At 43.6% G+C, this 22167-nt stretch overlaps 1 protein-coding gene and 1 long non-coding RNA gene across 9 annotated transcripts in view; one reads left to right on the plus strand and one right to left on the minus strand.

The window, feature by feature from the left end:
* The first annotated feature begins 4512 nt into the window (after window positions 1–4512).
* LOC133388050 (uncharacterized) overlaps window positions 4513–22167 on the plus strand; it is a 28678-nt gene continuing 11023 nt past the window's right edge. Inside the window, exons 1-2 of the long non-coding RNA XR_009763639.1 lie at window positions 4513–4582; window positions 14924–15060. This is a non-coding gene — a long non-coding RNA (uncharacterized LOC133388050). The remainder of the gene's footprint in view (window positions 4583–14923; window positions 15061–22167) is intronic.
* Window positions 8193–22167, minus strand: part of TNR (tenascin R) — a 223338-nt gene continuing 209363 nt past the window's right edge. For 7 of the 8 annotated variants that reach the window (XM_061634120.1, XM_061634118.1, XM_061634115.1 and 4 more), the window contains exons 21-22: window positions 19452–19615; window positions 8193–15103 (exon numbers count right to left, since the gene is read on the minus strand). In XM_061634120.1, coding sequence (XP_061490104.1) covers window positions 14984–15103; window positions 19452–19615 — 284 coding nt within the window. In that variant the 3' untranslated portion in view covers window positions 8193–14983. Of the gene's footprint in view, window positions 15104–17943; window positions 17976–19451; window positions 19616–22167 lie in introns of all 8 variants that reach the window. The other variant, XM_061634121.1, reaches the window with a different exon arrangement.

Consider the following 22167-nt stretch of genomic DNA (forward strand, 5'->3'; position numbering starts at 1 on the left):
ATTTAAAATACAATATAATAAAATCACATATCAATACCACACACATAACAAAATTCCAAAGACTAAAAACATATTACATAATTGTTCTAGTATACTAAGATGTAATAAATATACTAAGAATATTAAAATATTAAAATATTAAAATGCCTGGGAAAAGAGGTACGTTTTAACCTGGCGCCGAAAAGAAAGCAAAGTTGGCGCCAGGCGCACCTCGTCACGGAGACTATTCCATAGTTCGGGGGCCACCACTGAGAAGGCCCTAGATCTTGTCGTCATCCTCCGGGCCTCTTTATGAGTCGGTACCCGGAGGAGGGCCTTTGATGTTGCACGCAGTGTACGGGTAGTTTCATATCGGGAGAGGCGTTCCATCAGGTATTGCGGGCCCGTGCCGTGTAAGGCTTTATAGGTCAAAACCAATACTTTGAATCTGGCCTGGAAACATATAGGCAGCCAGTGCAAACGGGCCAGAACAGGTGTTATATGTTCGGATCGTTTGGTCCTAGTCAACAATCGGGCCGCAGCGTTTTGCACGAGCTGCAGTTTCCGAACCGTCTTCAAAGGTAGCCCCACGTAAAGCGCATTGCAGTAGTCCAATCTTGAGGTTACCAGAGCATGGATAACTGAAGCAAGGTCGTCGCTGTCCAGATAGGGACGTAGCTGAGCTACCAACCGAAGTTGATAGAACGCACTTCGTGCCACAGAGGCTACCTGGGCCTCAAGTGACAATGAAGGATCTAGAAGAACTCCCAGACTACGAACCTGCTCCTTCAGGGGGAGTGTAACCCCGTCCAGAACAGGTTGAATATCCACCATCTGATCAGAGAAACCGCTCACTAACAGCATCTCAGTCTTGTCTGGATTGAGCTTCAATTTATTAGCTCTCATCCAGTCCATTATTGCGGCCAGGCACCGGTTCAGTACATTGACAGCCTCACCTGAAGAAGATGAAAAGGAGAAGTAGAGCTGCGTGTCATCAGCATACTGATGACTACGCACTCCAAAACTCCTGATGACCGCCCCCAGCGGCTTCATATAGATATTAAAGAGCATGGGGGACAGAACTGACCCCTGCGGGACCCCATACTGGAGAACCCAGGGTGTCGAGCAATGCTTCCCAAGCACTACCTTCTGGAGCCGACCTACCAAGTAGGAGCGGAGCCACTGCCAAGCAGTACCTCCCACTCCCAACTCGATAAGTCGCTCCAGAAGGATACCATGGTCAATGGTATCAAAAGCAGCTGAAAGATCAAGGAGAATCAACAGGGTTACACTCCCCCCATCCCTCTCTCGACACAGGTCATCATACAGGGCGACCAAGGCTGTCTCAGTACCAAAACCGGGCCTGAAACCGGATTGAAATGGATCTAGATAATTGGTTTCATCCAAGAGTGTCTGGAGCTGGTTAGCAACCACCCGCTCTAAGACCTTGCCCAGGAATGGAACATTCGCTACCGGCCTATAGTTATTTAGGTTTTCTGGGTCCAAGGAAGACTTCTTTAGAAGTGGTCTAACAGTTGCCTCTTTCAGGCAGCTGGGGACCACTCCCTCTTGTAAAGAGGCATTTATCACTTCCCTGGCCCAGCCGGCTGTTCCATCCCTGCTAGCTTTTACCAGCCAAGAGGGGCAAGGATCCAGAGCAGAAGTGGTTGCACGCACCAGTCCAAGCACCTTGTCGACTTCCTCAAGCTGCACCAATTGAAACTCATCCAATAAATGAGTACAAGACTGTGTTCTGGATACCTCATTAGGTTCAGCTGCTATAATATTGGAGTCTAAGTCCTGGCGGATACATAAAATCTTGTCCTGAAAGTGCCTGGCAAACTCATTACAGCGAGCTTCCGATGACTCTATAATGTCCCGAGGGCCAGAATGTAATAGCCCTCGGACAACTTTAAAAAGCTCTGCTGGGCGGCAGAGAGATGACTTGATAGTAGCAGCAAAATATTGCTTCTTTGCTGTTCTCACCGCTTCTGAGTACCGCTTAGTACAGGCCCTCACCAGTGCAAGATCGTATTCGCCAGGAGTTCGTCTCCATCTGCACCCAAGCCACCTCCTCTCTTGTTTCATCACTCTCAGTATGAGCTCTACATAGGAGGGGGCGCGCAGGAGCGATTGTGTCAACGGCCCGGGTCATTTCCGTGTTCCACAGTTCAACCAGGACCTCGACAGGAGCACCAGTCTTCTCAGCCGGAAAAATCCCCAGAGCCTTTTGAAAACCCTCAGGATTCATCAGTCTCCGGGGGCGGACCAACTTAATGGGTCCCCCACCCTTGCAGAGGGGAAAGGCCGCTGCGAGTCTAAACTTCAACAAGCGGTGATCTGTCCATGACAAAGGAATAGATGAAAAATTCCCCAGCTCCAGATCACCCTCTCCATGTCCAGTGGCAAAAATCAGATCAAGAGTATGTCCCGACACATGTGTTGGGCCAATAACAAATTGGGACAGCCCCATGGTTGTCATGGAGGCCATGAAGTCCTGAGCTGCCCCTGATAAAGTAGTCTCAGCATGGATATTGAGATCCCCCAGTACCAATAGTCTAGGGGATCTCAACAGTGCCTCCGAGACCAGTTCTGTCAGCTCAGCTAGGGAGGCTGTTGGGCAGCAGGGTGGACGGTACACCAACAGAATTCCCAGTCTGTCCCTATGGCCCAAGACAAGGTGGAGACACTCCAGACCAGTAGTCACATGGACAGGGTGCTTGGTGAGAGAGAGAGAACTCCTATAGACCACAGCAACCCCACCTCCCCGGCCCTCGGATCTACCATAGTGCTGAACCATATACCCAGGTGGGCAGAGCTGGGAGAAAGCAACTCCTCCCTGCTCACCCACCCATGTCTCGGTTATACATGCCAGACTGGCCCCCTCCTCCACAATTAAATCACGGACAAGGGAGGTTTTATTATGTACCGATCTGGCATTTAAAAGCAGCACTTGGAGATCCGAGAGCTGGCTGAGAGGACATCCAGCAACCCTGTGGGTGTGAGAAGGACCGGAACAGGGCACAGCCACTAATTGTCTGGGCCGAGTTCCCCTTACCTGCCATGTCCTTCTCCCATCACCATACCTCCCGCTACCCGTCACTATGCTGATTGGGCCCCCCGCAAGTCCCCCCGCTCGGTGCAAAGTCCTCTCTCCCAGGCACATAATAAAACACAGAAAACACAGACGCTCACACACACACTCATGTCAAGACAAAACAAAAACAAAATCAAAAAAACAAAAACAAAATCAACCACTTATAAAATGGCGGCCAATCACTCCCCCCAATTAAGTAATAAAAACTTCCAACCACTAAGTGTTAAAAAGCGATAAAGATTAAAGTTTGAACCTTTGCATGCAAAGCATGTGCCCTACCACTGAGCTACAGCCCTTCCCGTTTAAAAAAGTATATTTTAATTTTTTCTTTTCAATTCACTAATGAATGCACAGCACACCTAGGGCAGTTCCACACCATTCATTTAAAGCACATTCAACACACATTTAAAGCACATGAATCCCACCAGAATCATGGTAACTGTAGTTTGTTAAGGGTGGTGTAAACTATAACTGTGAGTGGGAAACTACACTTCCCAGAAATCTTTGGGGGATGTTATGCGTTTTAAATGCGAGTTGGATGTGGTTCAAGAGGTATACACCAAAACATCACCCCCCCGCAACTTCTGTTAAATGATCTCATATAAACCTTGTATAAATCTTGTATAAATGAATAAATCTTTTTAATTTGTATAAATCTTTTAAATTATTTTTAAAAATGGAAATCAGCTATAAAGTTTCCTGGGTGATCATGGGCTACTCACCATCTCTCAACCTAATCTTGCGGGGAGGTGGCTGAAGTTTTGGTGCACATCTCTTGAACCAGAAACACCTAGAAACTTAATATTTTTAAAAATGAAAGCTAAGAGTCTGGAGATTAAGGTGACTGACCTGAAGACCCAGAGAGGACCCCCCAAAACCGGAGTCTTTGGGCAAAAACTGGAGACCTGGCAACCCAATCTAACATGTAGAGAGGCTCAGGCTCCTGGCTAGCAGTAGCAAATTCTGGGCCTGTGGCCTCTGAAGCCACCCTCACTGAAGTCTCCCATAGCCACTTGCTTCTGGTCTGAGAGATGTATGATATGGGGGCAGCACAAAGTTTATTTTGGGGTTTAGGGGCATAAAAACTTCAATGTGATTGAGGTAAGATGTACAGTTGTATTCCAGCTGCTCAGTTAGTTTGTTAATAAGCCTCCTGGGGATTGCCTGGTGCAGATATAGTTGCGGCTAAGACTGGATGTGCTGAACAATTATTGACTGCTGACAGTTTCACTTGACAATTAACAATAGAAATGAAAGCAAAATTCAAGCAGAACTGGTTGAAAGAAGCACAAGGGAGAGCTGAGGAGAAATGCATTTAGGTAGGGTTTTTTATCTGATATGTATGTGTAACAAAGTCATAATTGCTGTGCTGTATATTAAATTTTTAAAATTTATTTTATATATTTATTAAACTTGAATCCTATCCTTCCTCCCAAAGGAGGAATCATATTGGCCATTTCAAGGATGTTGAAGACATGCTTCATGCAACTGAATCCTTACTATAAGGTGAGTTTGGGGTGTCATCTTGCAGTAGTGAAAGGGACCTCATTACATTGCAGTAGTGAAAGGGACCTATACACAGCCACATTATGCTGACCATCCAGTGGTGCAGAGTAGCCCTCGAAAAATAAATGTGGTAATTTTCAAAGTCAGATTCCGTCACCTATGGGAAACTGGGGATAAAAAGCATGAACACTACCACACAGTAGAGGCTCTCCTTGGCTGGAAATTACACTTGGAATGCAGTTACCTGTGGGAGATCATGGAGCTTCTGGTTTCATCATCACCAGGAACACTTAAAGCCCTCTGTTTTGGGGGGGCACACAGGAAGAGGGGTCATACATTGCTAATCTGAATGTGCATTTGAATGCATACCTAAGTGCAGTTTTTGTCAATTGCTTTTAATGTGATACACATTCTTATCCCAGCCTGGATAGCTTACCCATCAAGCTGCTGAACATTTTCTATCCTGATGGAAAGTTAATTGGATGCAATTGGACAAAACGTGAGAGTCTGGGATAATAGCCTGCATAAGCAGTGAAACAATATTTGTGTTGGAGAGATAAAACCTGCCTGATTATTGCACCACCCCTCCAAATAATATTGTTGAAGAAGTACCAATTTCTTTTTGCCTTCCATCTTGAGTGATAACTTATCTGTACTCCAACTTGCTAATGAAATGGCACTTGACTTGGTTACATAGACTAAGTTGTGATGACTGTTAGAAAGTCTAGTGATTTTTGTCAACGGAAACATCTCACAGTGAATTACAGCATCTTATAGTGAATTACAGCAAAATTAAAGTGGTCTTTTTTGGGAAGAGGCCAAAAAGGCATAGGCAGTCTCCAGATGGCTTTGACACTGAGCATATGAAAATACCTTGGGGTGCAGTTTAATGAGAGATTTTCATGGAAGTGGCATACATCCTCTACAAAAAGATAAACCTCTAAATCAGCACTGGCAATTGCCATTTTTTACCTAAAGAAAGGAGGGATTTGACAGCTTCAACACTGAAAATGTTTTCAGGGAAAGTTGTCCCATTAATGTGTGGAGCTGAATTATGGGAGTGAAACTGGCTAGAGATATTCAAAATCAGTTTTTGGCAGTGCTTTTGTGCTTATCAGTTTGCACCATTGATGTGCACAAGTATTGGGCTTCCAACAAAGCCCTAATTTTGGATTGGGTTAAACTTCAGTGAAGGCCGTAAGACAAATTCCAAAGTGTAAAAAAACAGTGTGCAAGACTTTGAGTCCTCCTAATCTGTTCATCAGGTTAGATGGTCAACAAAATGAGGGGGAGGGGAGGGGAGGGTTGGCTGATGCTGAAGTCGTTTTGTAACATTCGCGTTGGCCTAATAAAGGTGTTGCCCTAATCTGGACTTTGGACTTTTTCTTTTTGTGTCACGAAACAGCGGCATGAGTTGGGTTAAATAGCACAATTCTTTAATATTCAGTTATTATGTATTCCCAGAATCATTGGAGACAGCTGATTGCAAGTCTGTTTAGAAACACTAAAAATAGGATATATTGAAAGGATGTTTCATATGGGTATCATAACACATAGTTCTTCTGTATAGCATATGATTATGCTCCGCAGTGCACTTTGTATTGAATTAAAATAGCATTTGTGGCTCTTTCTTTTCAAATGATGCTGTCAGCCTTTATCAGATGATAAACTTTTATCTTTGTTTCATCATCCTTGTTGAGGATTTTACCCGTTACATTTTCAACTCTGCCCTGTGTAATTCAGGGCTTGCAAAAGCTTCCTTCTCATTTTGAGGTGGGCTTGATAAGCCCTTGAAGTTCTTTTTTGTGCTTGGCTTGGGAGAACTTCGCTGGAATTTCAATAGCCATGCAGAAATTTAGACATGAAGCTTGTCTGCTCACTTCCATTGCTGAGCCAGAATAAAGCCTCACTCTTGGTGACATGTGAAACACCCTTGAAATATTTCACTAATTTTTAAAATAAAAATGCTTGTCACCCCCTCGGAATTCTTTAAGCTTCTTGGGTAGATCAGGGCTAGTGACTGAAGAAGGGTAGGATGTTGTCCCACTTCTTTTCAGGTGGACCCCAAACCATCCCACTTCTTTTCAATGGGTATAAAACCATCATGGAATACTACATAGGTCAAGGTAACACTGCAGAAAGTCACTTGACAAAGGCTAGAGTTGTTAGAACAGCTGGGAGAAGCAGACACTTATAAAGACAGCTTCCTCTTCCTCCAACAACTGCAACCCGAAGCTTAGGCCTTGGAGGAAGAGGAAACTACCTATCCAAGCACCCACCTCTCCAGTGCCAGGTTGCTGCCTCTTTGGGGTCCACAAGGAGCTCTGGCTGGGCAAGGTTAGAGGATAAAAATAGATCTCGTAGGCGCAACTAGTTTACACAATCATAAAGATAGTGAATGTACCATGGACTAAATTGACAAGGCCTGGCACTGCTACCACTTCCATTGGATCACTGCCATTAGTTCTCCCATCTGGCACTGCTTCCACTAACTCACCCCCTTTAGACTTGATGGGCAGTGAGATTGGGAGCTGAGCCACCACTCAACTCTGATCTGCAGCATGCAGCCACCATCAGGCATTGCATTCTGGAGAATAAAAGATGGGAGCTTCCTGCTGTGGAGCAAAGCCAAGTAGCAGCTCAGCTTCCATCCAGAGTGCCACATACTGGGTATGCATGTCAGGGGGGCGAGTGGCTGGTGGTGGCAGGGGTGGGAGCAGCAATAGTAGGGGGATATAAAGGTGGCAAAGATGGCAACAGTGCCAGGAAGGGGCCCAGGCTGATGCTGCAGTGGGGGCCCCATTGGTGGCCTGGCACTAGCACTGAAACTGAGTTGGCCTAAATTGAAATGAAATGGTCCCAGTTTCACCGACCCACTTCAACCACTGATCATTCAAATTTTGTTATAATTGAAACTAGTCTGTGGCAACTATAGAGACACTGTTCACTACACCCAAAGAGAGTTCCAATGTCCCTTGGCATTTCTATAGATATTTTGCCAAAGGACCCTCCAGACTTACTTCAGTTTTTGCTTTAAGTAGAAACTGTTCATTGGAAAATGGTGATAATCCTGCTTGGTGCTGCGGAACGACAGGAGAGGTGTCAAAGCATGGGAGACCATAAACAACAGCAACCACCCATTTGCAGCTTGTAAAAAGCCAGTCAGCAAGCTCATTCCACCTAGACGTAGGATTGCTGGTGTAAATTCAGTTTTCATCAGTCACACAAAAGGCACACAGCTGATGTGGCCAGAGTGATGGGAAAGTCAGCAGAAAGATGAGTGACAGCTCAGTTGACACAGCAACAAGGACAGGGTGTGTGTCTCATAAGGTCTTGGAGTTCAGAAGTCACACAAACTTTGACAGATGGTAGGAAGTGTGTGTGGGAGACTTTGTATGAGACTTCTGGAGGCTAAGGAAGATTCTACCGAGGCTCTGCTACATCTGTTAAACTGACCTGGGGGAATGGGAAGAATCAGGCCCAAGTTAACCCCCTTCCCTCTGAGTCCCTGCCAGGAGGTATCTCACAGTGATCCCTCACTGCCCCTTACATTGATTAGACACACATTTTTCTCCTTTGTAATCTTTTATTAATGTATAGAAAATGCATTAAAAAAGGAACTATACAGAGCATAAGAGCAATCAGGACTAAAAATACTAGTTAACAATGGTTAACAAGCGTATTCCATTACGGGATCATTGGGAGGGCAGTTGCTTGTTCTGTCTCTCTCTCATTCTGTTTCACTGGTAATATTTAGTTCATCAGAGTCTCTCTGATGGAGCTGTCACCTCGTTTGTTTCTTCTATTAAATAATAATCACAGTTCCAGCATAATGCATATACAAAGGAGGGGTTAGAGTTTTCAAAATCTTTTTGAGTCGTCATGCCCTGAAAAAGCAACCGTGACACTTGCCAAAGTTTAGGAATTTTATGCAGTTTAATCTTCTCAGCAGGATCTGGTCTCATTTTTCACAGCTTCCTCCCATCCCACCCATCTTCTCTTGCTTAGACAGCAATGTCTGAACTAATGTAGCATTCACCAGCCTTTAGGCAGTATTACTGGAGTGCCGTAGGCACTATGGATTGAAGGGTTAGTGAAGATAATCAACAGAGCACCTAGTTATATCCCTGGACAAGACAAGGAGTGGAAATACCCCGATCAGGGACATAATAAACAGGAAGGGGGTGTGCTGTTTTCAGAATTCCCAATAAAGTCCAGCATCACAGTGGTTTATCACAGAGGTTTCCTTTCCACCTGGAAATGTTAACTCCTGTTTTAACAATGTTTATCCCATTCTGCCTTTCACGAAGTTGAGAGATGTAGAAAATAGTTTAATACTGTGCCAACAGTGAGGGTCCAGAAACTAAATTGCCTCTCACTTTGAATTTATTAATGCAGAATAATTACCATTCCTTGGCTGTGTAGTCATGGGCTAGACAATCCAGGATGGGCTTTCAGTCCATGCCATGGAGCTGTTAACTTTTCTAACAGGAGGAGCTCCCTGTGCTGTATTGCAAACTGAAAATAACCTTGGAAATTGTTTCAAATGTGGACTGACAAGCAGTGTGCAGTACTGCTGCCCACATGGAGCTCATTGCAGGACCATCTATAATAGTCACACTGTCTATATATACTCCTCCACAGCACACATAAACATGTATTTAGAGTGTGTTAAAAACCCACCTTTTCTATGCCTGGACTATTCTGATTTGGACATACTGTACAGTATACCAAGGAGGGGTGGCTGGGTAAACTTTCATCTTAAAGAGGTAACTAATCTACATGATGTAATTAGTGGATGGTCCCTGGCTGATCTCAAAATGTTCTGCAAAGTTTTGAACTGTACAATATTTCCCCTCAGGATGTGAGATTTTTGGAGGGGGGGTGGGGGTGCCATTTTATTGTTCTCATTTTGTGAGGAAAATTCCGTAAGTCACAAGCAGGAGTAGCATCTTAAAGTCTTGGCTGCTTATTGTGGCAGCAGCGCACATGAACAAGAGCCTAGTTTATGTGTTGCAATACATTTCTCAGGCTTCAATCCTAAACACACTTATTAGGAATTGAGCTAAATTGGACACAGTGGGACTTACTTCTATGTAAACATGCATACAACTCTAATGTTAATTTAAGATCCAAAGAGATATGGCCAATTTACTTTCTGTGTGTGGGAGCTTCCTCCCCTTCCAGCTGAGGACTCCTTAAGGCATGGGAAGCTGCTGTGAGGAAACCAGCACACCTTCCCATACGCTCTCAAAGATGCACATGGACCTTTGAATTCTAACCTTTAGGGTACTACAAGATTTTCTGTTTATGTGTGAACACCACCCCAGTCTTCACAAGGAATAGACAGTTGAAATGAATGACGTTTTCATGGCAAGTAGAGATTCAATTATGAGTGTGTGTTTGTTGTGTTTAGAGGCACAAGGGAAAAATGGAGACCTCACTAATAGCGTCTGACTGAGTCAGTCTGGATAGATTCCACTACAATAAAGGAGACTGCTTTCTGCTTGCTTTGAACAAGTAGCAGCCTTTAGGATCATCACCAGTTCTCTACTCTTGCAAGCGATTATTGTTCTGGGGAGAATGACTGTTAGGTAGAAAAACTGAACTGATAACCAATTTGCAGTTGTTGACCACCACTACTACAGGAAACAAGAGAACGGCCACATTACACGGCATGGATGTCTAAGGTAATTTGCTATACAATGTTCTACTTGATTAACAAATTAAGTTTGAATTCTTTCTGCTTTCTGAGTTCAGTCTGCTAAATCTAGTCGATTGAACCAGGCCCCCCTCCAGCCTGCTGTCTTATTGAGGATGTATTCTGCAACCTAAAGCACTTTTATACCATTTTAACTGCCAGGGTTTTTCCTAGGGAATCCTGGGAAATGTAGTTTCCTAGGATTCCCTAGGGGGCTGAGAATTGCTAGCAGCCACCTTCTCTCACTCTCTACAAACTACAATTCCCAAGGTTCCCTAGGAAGAAAGATTGATTGTTACACCACTTTAAATCTGTGTTATGGACACAGTGGTATTCTTGACACAATAACTATATATAGTGATGGTTTTATTTCTGCTTTAGTTTGTTCTGCAATGCTTCCCTAGTGCTGCCACATTATTGGTGTCTGGAGTGGCTATAAGACAACAAAAGCAGAACAAAACTAAACCAGAACATTTGTGGTATAAAGTTAGGGATATGCACTGACTGGAAGAGAAGCAGTGTGACCACCCCAAAACTTTTGCAGGCACAAACTGTATTGATCCTGTGTGACTTCCCCCATAGCATCATGAGCACAAATAATCATGAATGCACAATAAAAAGGACATCTGGAGGTCTATTAAATAAGTTTATATATCACTCCCTGGCTGGGCTCAAAAGATACAGGCCTGCAGTAGAGTTCCTCAAGAGGAAGAGAGAAGGGAGGGGATGGATTATACTTAAGGGGACGGTGCACTGATAATTCACTACTTACTGTTCTATAGAATGCCATGTAATAACAATCAACACAACCCATGAAAAAGCTCACTCACCAACTGAACATTGAAGTAGATGATGCTATTTAAGTGGAATCCTGTTGGATAAAGTAAGAATAGCTGGTTTTGTTGTTGGTCAAAGACTCTGAGCCCACAATTGTGCTCATGATTGTAACTGGATTCATCTTTTTCAGGTAGCCATCTTCTCCCACCAATTCCTTAGACTGTATGGTACACACATTCTCATCTGTGGGCAGATCTAAATGTTATCTCACAGTTTCCCAAACCTGCATTTGCTGAGATAATGACAGTGCATGAGTGGGCACAGCAAGGGGATGATTGGAGGGTGGGTGGGATGTTTAACCCCTTGACACCTGATGATTCTTCCATGAAAATGCCCCTCCCAGCTGTTTTCCCCTGAGGTTTACTCATGCTTTTGGAGCCCAGATAGGGAAAATATCAGCAAAAATGACTGAGCAGGCATTTGCTGTTGTGAGAAGGGCCAGGCCTTCTTATTCTTTTTTTTAAAAAAACTTGCATTGTTTTAATATGCTATTTCATGGTTATTGTATAGGATTTTGATTCATGTCTGCTGCTCTGAGTGCCCTATCAGCAAAACAGAAGGGCAGGATATAACTATATTAAATAAGGCAGCAATGGCACCTGAAAAAAAATCTGGTGGGGGGCACAGACACCAGAAGAAAATGGGGCGGCACAGAAGGGGCAAAGTATATTTCTAGATGGGTGAAATAGTAAGGTGGCTGGCCAATCTCCTTGTTGGTGGGTCGCTTGCCCCTCCTTTGGGCCACCACTGCTCCTAGGATTACTGTATCCCACTTCAGTCCAGAATCTGCAGGGTGGAGGGTTCATTTTTCCCCCCGTTGTGGCTTGGCCACCAGTATTTTATAACTCTCTGCAAGTGGGGCTGTTTTTTCTGCATCTTTATGTCTTAAGTAGGGAGCAGTTGCCATGTTCCCACTGTAGATTGTATTGAAGGATTTCTGTGCAGTGCGTAAGAAGGGCTCACCTTTCACGATGGGGCGTTCTCAGGCACTCACCCATAGTGAGACACTATGCTACGACATAGAACACTTAAGCCGAACAAAAGCAGAAGGAAGACCCTGTCTACCTTGATTCTGTTCACAGTATTTGCTTGTTCTCACCACAAGGTGGTAGTTCTGCACTGTTCTACATCAGAATTTAAACATTCCTTTAAGTGTGTGTGTGTGTAAATGACCAGTGTTAGTCTTAATTACTGTTACACTGTTGCTAAACACTCAAGAGAAACTCATTACTGAATTAGAGAATATAGGAAAATATTCAATCGTCGTCCTCCAGTCTCTTCATAGTTGATTTTTTTTGGGGGGGGGGGTCCTGTGGAAGCAGTTTTTAAAAAAAGATAAATGCTGTTCTTTGATTTCTAAATATCACACATATAATTCTGCTCAATTTTAATAAAAAAATTCACTACCCAAACTGATGGCAGTCCACAGTGAAAATATGACTTTTAAAACAAACCACTGTCAAGTTGGAACAAGTCTGTGTGTGTTTAGAGGATGTCATTCTGTAGTGATTTACCCAATGTTTTGTGGGGGTTATGGAATTATGGGGTCATTCATGTTATGTGCAGTGTGGAAGAGCCAGCTCAGAGAAGGCATTATAGACATGGGATTTTTCAGTTTGAAAAGACTGGCCAGCCAGAGGAAAAAAATCTAGCTAGGATTTTTGTGGGCCAGTAGAGCTCTAAACAAATGTGAACACAATAATCTCTAGTGCTTCTAATGGATTGGGTGAACCTGTTGCACTCGTCCAACTGAGGCCTAGTTCTTAATGCAGGTGGCAAAACCTGTAGCTTGGCTGTTCCACCTCAGACTGCAGGTGATGCTCATACAATTAAATGTGATTCCAAAAGTTCCCACCACGTAGAAAACTAGATGTCAAGGTAGGGGTCTTAGCACACCCTTTTTCCTGATAAGCTAGTTTTCTATGTGTAAACTTTTGAATGCAGGAGGGCATTTAATTGTGTGAACCCTTCCCCCCAAAACATGCTTGTAGATTGAAGTGGGATAGCCCAGATGTAGGTTTATCATCTTAGAAAGGGCACAACTACAGTACAGCCCCGCTAATATGGCGGGTTAGGGACCAGGCCCCTGCCGTAAAGCGGAAATCGCCATAAAGTGGGGCCCCATAGACTATAATGGGCCGCGTCGCACAAAAATGATGTCAAAATGGTGTGCGATGGAAAAAACCCACCATATTAGCGGAACAAGCGCTGTAAGAGAAATTAGCCTTTCCCTAATTGAAAACCGCCGCATGAACAAAGCGCCATAAAGCGGGGCCGTACTGTACACCTTAAGTACAGTTGTTATTCTTTTTATAACTTTTTTTGTCTTACAAAGTGCCATTACTGAGATTACAGTTTGAAGGGGCAGACCAATATAGGGCAAGCAACAGCTTGGGAAAAGAGCATGAAGGGAAAGTCATCACATAAGCATCCCAATCATTGCTCTAGAAAAACTGGTGGACCCCCACCCACCATGGCTACATTTCATTTAAGAAAAAGCAAAACAAAACAACTGGAATGTTGGGAGATCCAGTTTGACCCTCCAAAGGTTATGCTCAGACAATCAAAGATAAACCATACCAAGAAAATTTATGGGGGGCTAGTCAGACATTAAGCGCCTTGCTTCTGTACTACTAAAATGTTTCATGCCCAGGTGTGTTCATCTGCCCCCTTACCCCCTCACCTCAAAATAAGAGGCTCAGGTTTTGGTGTATTTGTGTTAACTTAAAAGGTTCCTCTGCTGGGCCTCCTTATAGTTTTGTGACATGCTGTGCATCTAAACAACTGGCAGCAGCTGCCATAGAGCTTTACTTCATAAGGAGGAGGCTGTACTTTGAAGTATTTTCACAAATAGACTGTTGAGGAGAAGGGACAGGGACCCTTTAAAATCCCTCTTTGCTTCTCCCTTAAGCTCTGCTTTCAAAAGTAGAGTTTAAAGCACGTAAATGTACTTGTGACCTGTCTGTGCAAAATTTGTTTTGGAATGCCTGTAAAATGGTTAGGGATGGAAAGTTCTGTCAGTTTCAATCCTCTGTTTCTCATTTTTCAATCTAAAATTCAGTTCTCCACATTTCTGCACCATTTGCAGTTAAAAAAAAAATCCTCATGAAAAACAGTTTGTGTTGGGCTGCAAACAGGGGTTTTTTGGTGACAGTAAATGGTATGCCTCTTTTTTAGCTGCCCATAACAGCCATTTTGTGCTGGCACCCATGACACTTATATCAATTATGGGTACTGGCACCTCATTTTTTTTACCAAAAAAACACTAGGAAGAAGAATAGAGTGTCCTTGCCTGCCATGTGTAAGGGGTAGCCAAATTTCAGCTCTTTAAAGGAACAGAGTTATGTGACTTCTGTAAGTGGATTAAATAATTTTCCAGATTTTGGAATCTTCTCAGCTGATGGGCATATGCTGACTCAGCAGGCATCATTGTGAAAATATTGCTTAGATCATGCAGCAGCAGCAATGAGCACAAAAGCTCTGGGAGCCTGCCTTGGTACCCTCGGGTAGAGCAGGCTGGCATGTGAAAGGAAGCACCCCACCTACAGTAGAACCTGGGTTAAGAAGAAAATCTTAAATAAAACCATTTTCTATCGGTTCAAGAGGGACTAAAAAACAAAACTCTTCTTTTATGGAGGTGTGGCTGGGCAGGAATTCAGTAAGTCACTGGGAATGACAGCAAAGCATCAAGGTTGTTCTCTTACCAAAGTGAGCCAGCCCTCAGGAGGCATCATGGCTTCCCTCAGCCACTCAGTATGGAGCAGGCTGCTACCTCAGGATTAATTTTGTTCTTTGCTTTTCAGATTATAAAATACAAACAAATGACAGAAAAGGACTGCTTGTCTAGAGGGATTCCCGTCACTTCACAGCTGCTCAGACCGCCGTTTCCTCCCTAAGGTGTTGCGATGGCTGTAGGGCCGCATCTTCATTTCCACAAAGGGTATGGAGAACTCATGTCCTTTCCAGTGGTACCAATTTATACCCTGTGGGCCAAACAGGGGGAAAATGTTGGTAAAGGGATCCTGTATATGTGGAATTATTCAGGTAGCATTTTTTTTAAAAAAGTTAAGAAATAAAACGTCACACTCTCAACATTTCCTACTGAAATGTTTTAAGGCTAAAAAGGAAGATTGGTTTTGTTCTGTTTAATAATGAGATTTTGACTTAATACATAGTGATTTTATTCAAAGTACTCTGCATACATTAGGCTTGGTTTGCAAATTCAGAAGAACGAAGTGATAGAGGCCTGAGGTGGTTAAAAGAACTTATCACTTCAGGCTGCTGACTGGAGAGACATATTTTTGAATGCTCCCTTATGTGAAAAACTAATTCGAAAACCAGCATAGCTGGGAGAGGGATAAGTGAGATGTACTGTCTCCCTGATATCCTAGTCCTCTTTACCATCCCAGAACTCATACCACCTCATTCTTTTGCATGTATAGACCATGTATAGACTTTTCTAAACTACAGGCTGGAGACTGTATTTTTAAAATATTTCTCCACGAAAAACTCCACACATTTATGAAACTAGCATATCAGAGGGAACTTTGTTATACCTTTGATTAGTCCTTTCCCTGTTGGGCTGGTTCCCTATAAGCAGGGAGCTTTTTACAGGGCTGTGGGAGCATGAAAAATATGATACCTTCCACCTGTAATCTGATGTGGTGCAGTCCAGAATTCATACATATATATACATAAATTACTCTCTCTTCACCAAGGTCCCAGGTGGGTTACCTTATAATAAAACAGTGAAATATAATGCACAAAAAATGAAACACTAAAGCAACAGTACAATCAATAAAATCATTAACGGAGGATGAAAAGTAATACAATGTTTTAAACAGCCTGAGTAGAAAGGTGTGCCTTTGCATGTCTTGTGAATATCCCCTAAGTTGGGGCCACATGCACATCCAGAAGCAAGAAGTTCCACCATTTGTGGATCACCACTGAGAAGGACCTCTCAAATGCTGCCATTCCAGGAAACTCTCAGGGTGGCCGAATTACCCACAAGGGCTGTGTATGTGCTCCCATTTCCTCTGCAGTCCCACCGCTGTTTTGGGAAATGGTGTACACATGATGTTAGCCACAATCCATCTCTAACCTGTATCTATCCTGTTGCTTCTTAAGAAACATTGCATTTTGATGCATTTCCCCCAAAACCAGCTTCAATCCAAATTGAAGAAAAGAACCACCTGGCTGTGTTTTAAGCTGGTGGTGTACACACCAAGGGCTTCCCTTTTAATCTTAATTCCCAGGCTGAGATAAAAAAAGAGGAGGTGAACTTTTAGGTATTTGGGACTGAAGCTGTTAAGGGCTTTGTATGTCAAAGGCAGATGTAATGTGAATTCTCTCAGCCGCACCAGTCAGCAGTCCAGCTGCTGCACTTTGCAGTAGTTGCAGCTTCTGAGTTAGCTTCAAAGAAGCCCCACATATAGCATACTGCAACATGGAAAAAGCTAGAGAATGGATCACTGTTGTCAGGCCATGCCTCTCCTGGAAGATGTTGGAAGTGGGGCAAGAGCAACTCCTGTTTTGTTCTGTTGTTTACGTTCCAGAAGAGAGATACAGTTCGGGTCCTCCAGATGCCTAGGCTTGACTACCTTTACCTGTGATGCTCTGATTGTATTTCTATAAATAAAGCAGCTTTTCTTATTTTACTAAGTCTCAGGATCTCAATGCAGTATAAAAGCCTGCCACTTAGGTAAAATGCACACACTGGCACACAGGCATCTCAGACAGTTGATGATCTCTGCTCATTTATACAAATTGACATAACAAAGGGTTATGGCAGCCCAGTGAGCTAAGGTGAATTGGAAGTTGTGCCTAAAAGCTAAAAAAAGGCTAAATACTGTGTGATTTGAGTGTGAAACCAAAATTTCCTAAGAAAAGTGAGAGGAAAACCAAAAAGCCTCTAGAATTAATTCACACTGATCTTTGTGGGCGAATGAAAGTGCCATCCCAGGGTGGAAATTTATACATGCTGACCTTTATAGATGACTACTCAAGGTATACTACAATGTACCTGCTAAAAGAGAAGAGTCAAGTACTTCAAAAATTGAAGGACTATGTTAGGATTGTGTCCAACAAATTTGGCAGAAAGCCACAGATCATAAGATCTGACAATGCAGGGGAATATGTGTCTGGGGCTATGCAAGACTTTCTTCGTGAGGAAGGCATAGAGCACCAGACTACAGTTGTTTACAGTCTGGAACAGAACGGGGTTGTGGGACATATGAACTGGAATCTTGGACAGATGATTCATTCCTTGTTGGAAGATGCACAGTTACCACAGAAGTACTGGAAAGAAGCTGTGGTTACTGCCACCTACCTGCAGAACCGACTTCCTGCATCTGCAACCAACAAAACACCATCTGAACTATGGCATGATAGGACACCAAGCGTGTCTCACCTTCATGTATTCAGGTGCAAGGCCTTTGTGCACATCCCAAAACAAAAGAGGCCAAAACTTGACAACACTGCCAGGGAAGTAATATTGATTGGATATTCTTCAACATGAAAGGGATACTGAGTAATAGATCCCTAAACTGGTGAAGTTGGAGTATACAGGACTGTCCACTTTGATGAAGGAAAGTGCGCTGACCAACCAGAAGGGGCACCACACCAAACAGATGACGGCAAAATGGAAGAAGCTGAGTTATTCTTCCACCACAGAAGGTATAACAATAATACACCTGCAGAAGAAGGTGAGGAGTCTGAGCCACAAGAGGCAAGGGAGCCAGAAGGGGCAGCCAAAGCACCAGCACCAGCACCAAGGCGCTGTGAACGCACCAACAAAGGTGTACCACCAGACAGACTTGCTTACCTTGTGAGAGATGAACTTCCAAAGCCAGAGACCTGGAAAGAAATTGAAGCCTTACCCAAAGCCAAAGCTGAGAGGTGGAGGCAGACAGCCAGCCAAGGAAGAGCTGGAAGCTCTAGACAAAAGTAAAACTTGGACACTGACCAAGCTTCCTCAAGAAAAGAAAGCTGTAGGCTACAAGAGGAAATTCAAGAAAAAGCCAGATGCTACAGGAAACGTTGAGAGATACAAGACAAGCCATCAGAAAACGTCTGTATATCAGCACTGTTACCAGGCCAGATGTGGTGGTAGTAGTAGAATACCTGTGCAGAAAAACCAGCTCTCCAACCAAGAAGGACTAGGAAGCAATCAAGCATGCATCAGACTCATGGAGTCAGAAGGGGTGAGTTCATGAACCAAGCACCTAAACATGAAGTACCATTTCATTAGAGATACCTACAGCTGAAGACTACTCAAGAAGGAGTATTGTCCAACAGAAGACATGACTGCAGATGCTCTCACAAAGGCATTGGACAAAGTCAGGCATTGCAAGCTGCGAGACGAACCTTGTGGGCTGAACCAAACACTCTTTGAGAAGGGGTGTTGGAAGTGGGGCAAGAGCAACTCCTGTTTTGTTCTTTTGTTTATGTTCCAGAAGGGAGGTAGAGCTAGGGTCCTCCAGCTGGCTAGGCTTGACTACCTTTATCTGTGATGCTCTGACTGACTTCCATCGCAGATTGATATGCTTAGGGAAGCTTTTCCGCCCCTCCTCCTTCCGCCCTTTCCTTCTTCTCTTCTTCCACTGTCTGAGATAGAGGAGACACCTTTGTCTCTGCTCTCTCCCTCCTGAGCCATGAGGGCAACTCCCAAACCTGGGCGTTGCGCCTCCAACTTAGTTAGTTAGAACTAGGTATACCTTTCCTATCTACTATGTATTTCTATAAATAAAGTAGCTTTTCTTATTTTACTAAGTCTTAAGTCTCAGTGATCTCAATGCAGGGTAAAAGCCTGCCACTTAGGTAAAATACACACACTGGCACACACGCATCTCAGACTGTTGATGATCTCTGCTCATTTATACAAATTGACATAACAGAAAAGCCACTGCTGCTGAACTAGCCAGAGATGGAAAAAGGTGCTCCTAGTTTCTGAGGTCACCTAGGCCTCAAGTAACAGAGCTGGATCCCGGAGCAAACCCAAGCTATGAACCTGCTCATTCCAGGAGAGTGCAATGCTGTCCAGAACACATTTTACCACTTGCCAGTGTCATGAACCCAGAATACAATACCTCCATCTTGTTTGGATCCAATTTATTCCCTTCATTCTGCAGAGGTGCTGGGGGGTGAGGTTGTAGAAATAGTGGCTTGTCTAAAACCACTTAGTGAGTTTATGACTGAAGTGAAATTTCCACTCATTTACTTAACCACTGCACTACACAGCTCACTGCTTATGAGCTATTAGGCTTGCAAAACATATTAATAAGCAGAGAAGCTGAGCTCTTGTCAGCAACTCTGAATTGATCCTGCACTTACCTGGCTGTGTCGGGACTCGCCATATTTCCCATTGAGGTTGGTCCTGTGGCAGTTCTTATACCACCAGGCCCCTTTGTATGACATGGCACAGTTTGTAACAGCAACATCATTGTCTCTGTCTTTGGTGGAAAATGGACGCCCTTGATGATATGTGAGTGAATCTCCTGCAACAAAAAAATACCCTCTTATGCTACTTTCCTTTTACCTGCAAAGGAACAGCTAAAGGTGAATTCATACATGTATGTTGTCACTCAATGCCAGCAAAAACATCCAGTGATGATGTGCATGTTGAAGTGAGGCATGGTTGCTCAAATAACACAGACAGAACTTTCATATCACCTCAAACATGACACATTTCAATGGAGGCATTTCATATGTTCAAGCTGCAAGTCCTCAAGCGATGTGCTATCCAGTGATATAACATGTATGTGTGAAATCACCCTCAGTACTTCACAACCAAAACTGCAGGTTATCATAGTGAGTTTACATTTCTTGAGAAAGCTAGGGAGGGTTGTAAAAAATGTAAATGTACTGCGTTCAAGTGGATCCCGACTCATGGATGGTAAGCAGCATTCAGAGGGGGTTTACCATTGCCTCCCTCTGAGGCTGAGAGGCAGTGACTGGCCCAAGGTCACCCAGTGAGCTTCATGGCTGTGTGGGGATTCGAACCCTGGTCTCCCAGGTCGTAGTCCAACACCTTAACCACTATACCACACTGGCTCTCAGGGATGGTTCCAGTCATCCAAAGACTACACAAGGCTTGCAATCTCTTGTTTCGGAAGGCTACTGAGTCTTACAAGCTTTCCATTAATCGTTGTGTAGAAGAGGGAATTTTAGCAGGTATAGCTTGCATCTGGCCACCCTAGCCTCATACCTTCCTTTTCCACCTGCATTTGCAACTAGGAGTCACTCTGGTACAGATGTGGATGGACAAATCTATCAAGTTTCTCATTTTTCTGATCTTCAGTTCTCCATGTTTCTGAATCAATTTGAGATTTTTTTGAAAATTAATTAGTATTTTAGTATTCTAATGTAGTCATGTGTGTATGCAATTTTCTCTAATTTAATGCATTTTAAAGTTATTCTCAAATATATGCTTTTTATAAACACTTGCTCTAATATACACATTTTTGTACACATTATTCGTTGGAGACCTGCATCGCAAAATTCAGAGCAATGTCAGTTTCAACAAATAGATGTAGTTTGGTTTGTGTATTGTTGCAGGAAGTAGAAATTAGGCAGGTTCAGATTAAAATGCAAATTGAACTGAATTTCCTCCCCATCCGTGAGTACAGAGGTGGTGTTCTGCATCTTGATAGCTAGAAGAAGAAAGTAGGTGACTCAAATTGCAGTACTGTCAATGAGAGGACCAGCTGATGCAAACAGAACTGGTTTCTGGCTCTATGCAGATCCTCAAGAAGCATCAGCGGGCCCAAATTAAGAAACAGTAGCAGCTTCTGGATCTGCAGAATGAGTTGCTGCACATGAAATGGAAATGGAAAGAGACTGCCTTCCAGTCGATTCTGACTTAGGGCCTTCCTCTTGTGGTTGTATTGTAAGCTTTCAGGAGGCCTAATATATTGTTTGAGAACACCTGCCCCCACAATGCATGCATTTTTAATGCTGTTTCCAAAGGGGTAGCCATGTTAGTCTGTTGCAGCATTTTTTAATACTGGTTCAGTGCATCTGCTGCTCCATAGGTACCACTGGGTTTTCTCATTTACCCTCCCCCCCGGCCTGCAAACAACTGGTGTCATTACATTACTAAAGCTACATTGCAACACAGCCAAGGCAAATGAAGCTCTCTCACTGTCATTCTGATTGGGAGGGCACAGGGAACGTGTCCTTGTTGCCTTGGCAACCAGATGTGTTCTAGTTCCCTCACCAATCATTCAGAGTGAAGAAATGAGTGCAGTATGTGAGAGGACACAATTCCTTCCCCACCCCAATTATTTGCCTTTGTGCATATGATTATGAAGAGACCAAACAAAAAATGATCAGTCCACTCACATGTTACACCCATTGCCATCAGTATGAATTGAGGGTTGGGGAGAGGAAACACTTTTGCCCCCTTTTGAGTTCCTTTGAAAATTCACTGATAAGGGGGTATTAATGGGAGCAAAAATATTTACATCAAGCACCCTCCACCCTATTTTGGCTCAGCATTAGACTTTCCCCCCCACTTTAAAACCTCATAACCGCCTGATAAATGCAAGCATAAAGGGAGGCAGATGTTTACATCTTCCAGGCATGTTATATAGGAACATATGAATCCGCCTTTTACTCTTCCTGATGGATGGGTCTATCTAGCTCAATTATGTCTACGTCTACTAGCAGCAGCGATCTGCTGTGTTAGCCTCTTACCAAGTAAAATCAGAACAATCAGAGAAAGTTACAAGCCAACAGAAGCTTGAAACTTACAACTTGCTTAAGGCAAGTAGCACCTGTTTTCTTACTCTGTCCATGTTCTAGTTTTAGCAGGTCAGCAGTCATTTAAGGCTATAAGAAGGAAAAGACAGCTAGCTACGCCCTTGGCCCAGGACAGTCCAGTTCTCCATACCGGATGGTGGATATCCAACCTGTCCTGGATGGGGCTGCACTCCCTCTGAAGGAGCAGGTTCATAGCTTGGGGGTTCTCCTAGAATCATCTCTGTCACTTGAGGCTCAGGTAGCCTCGGTGGCACAGAGTGCCTTCTACCAACTTCAGTTGGTGGCC

Source organism: Rhineura floridana, chromosome 6, assembly GCF_030035675.1.
Source record: "Rhineura floridana isolate rRhiFlo1 chromosome 6, rRhiFlo1.hap2, whole genome shotgun sequence".
Taxonomy (NCBI): Eukaryota; Metazoa; Chordata; class Lepidosauria; order Squamata; family Rhineuridae; genus Rhineura; species Rhineura floridana.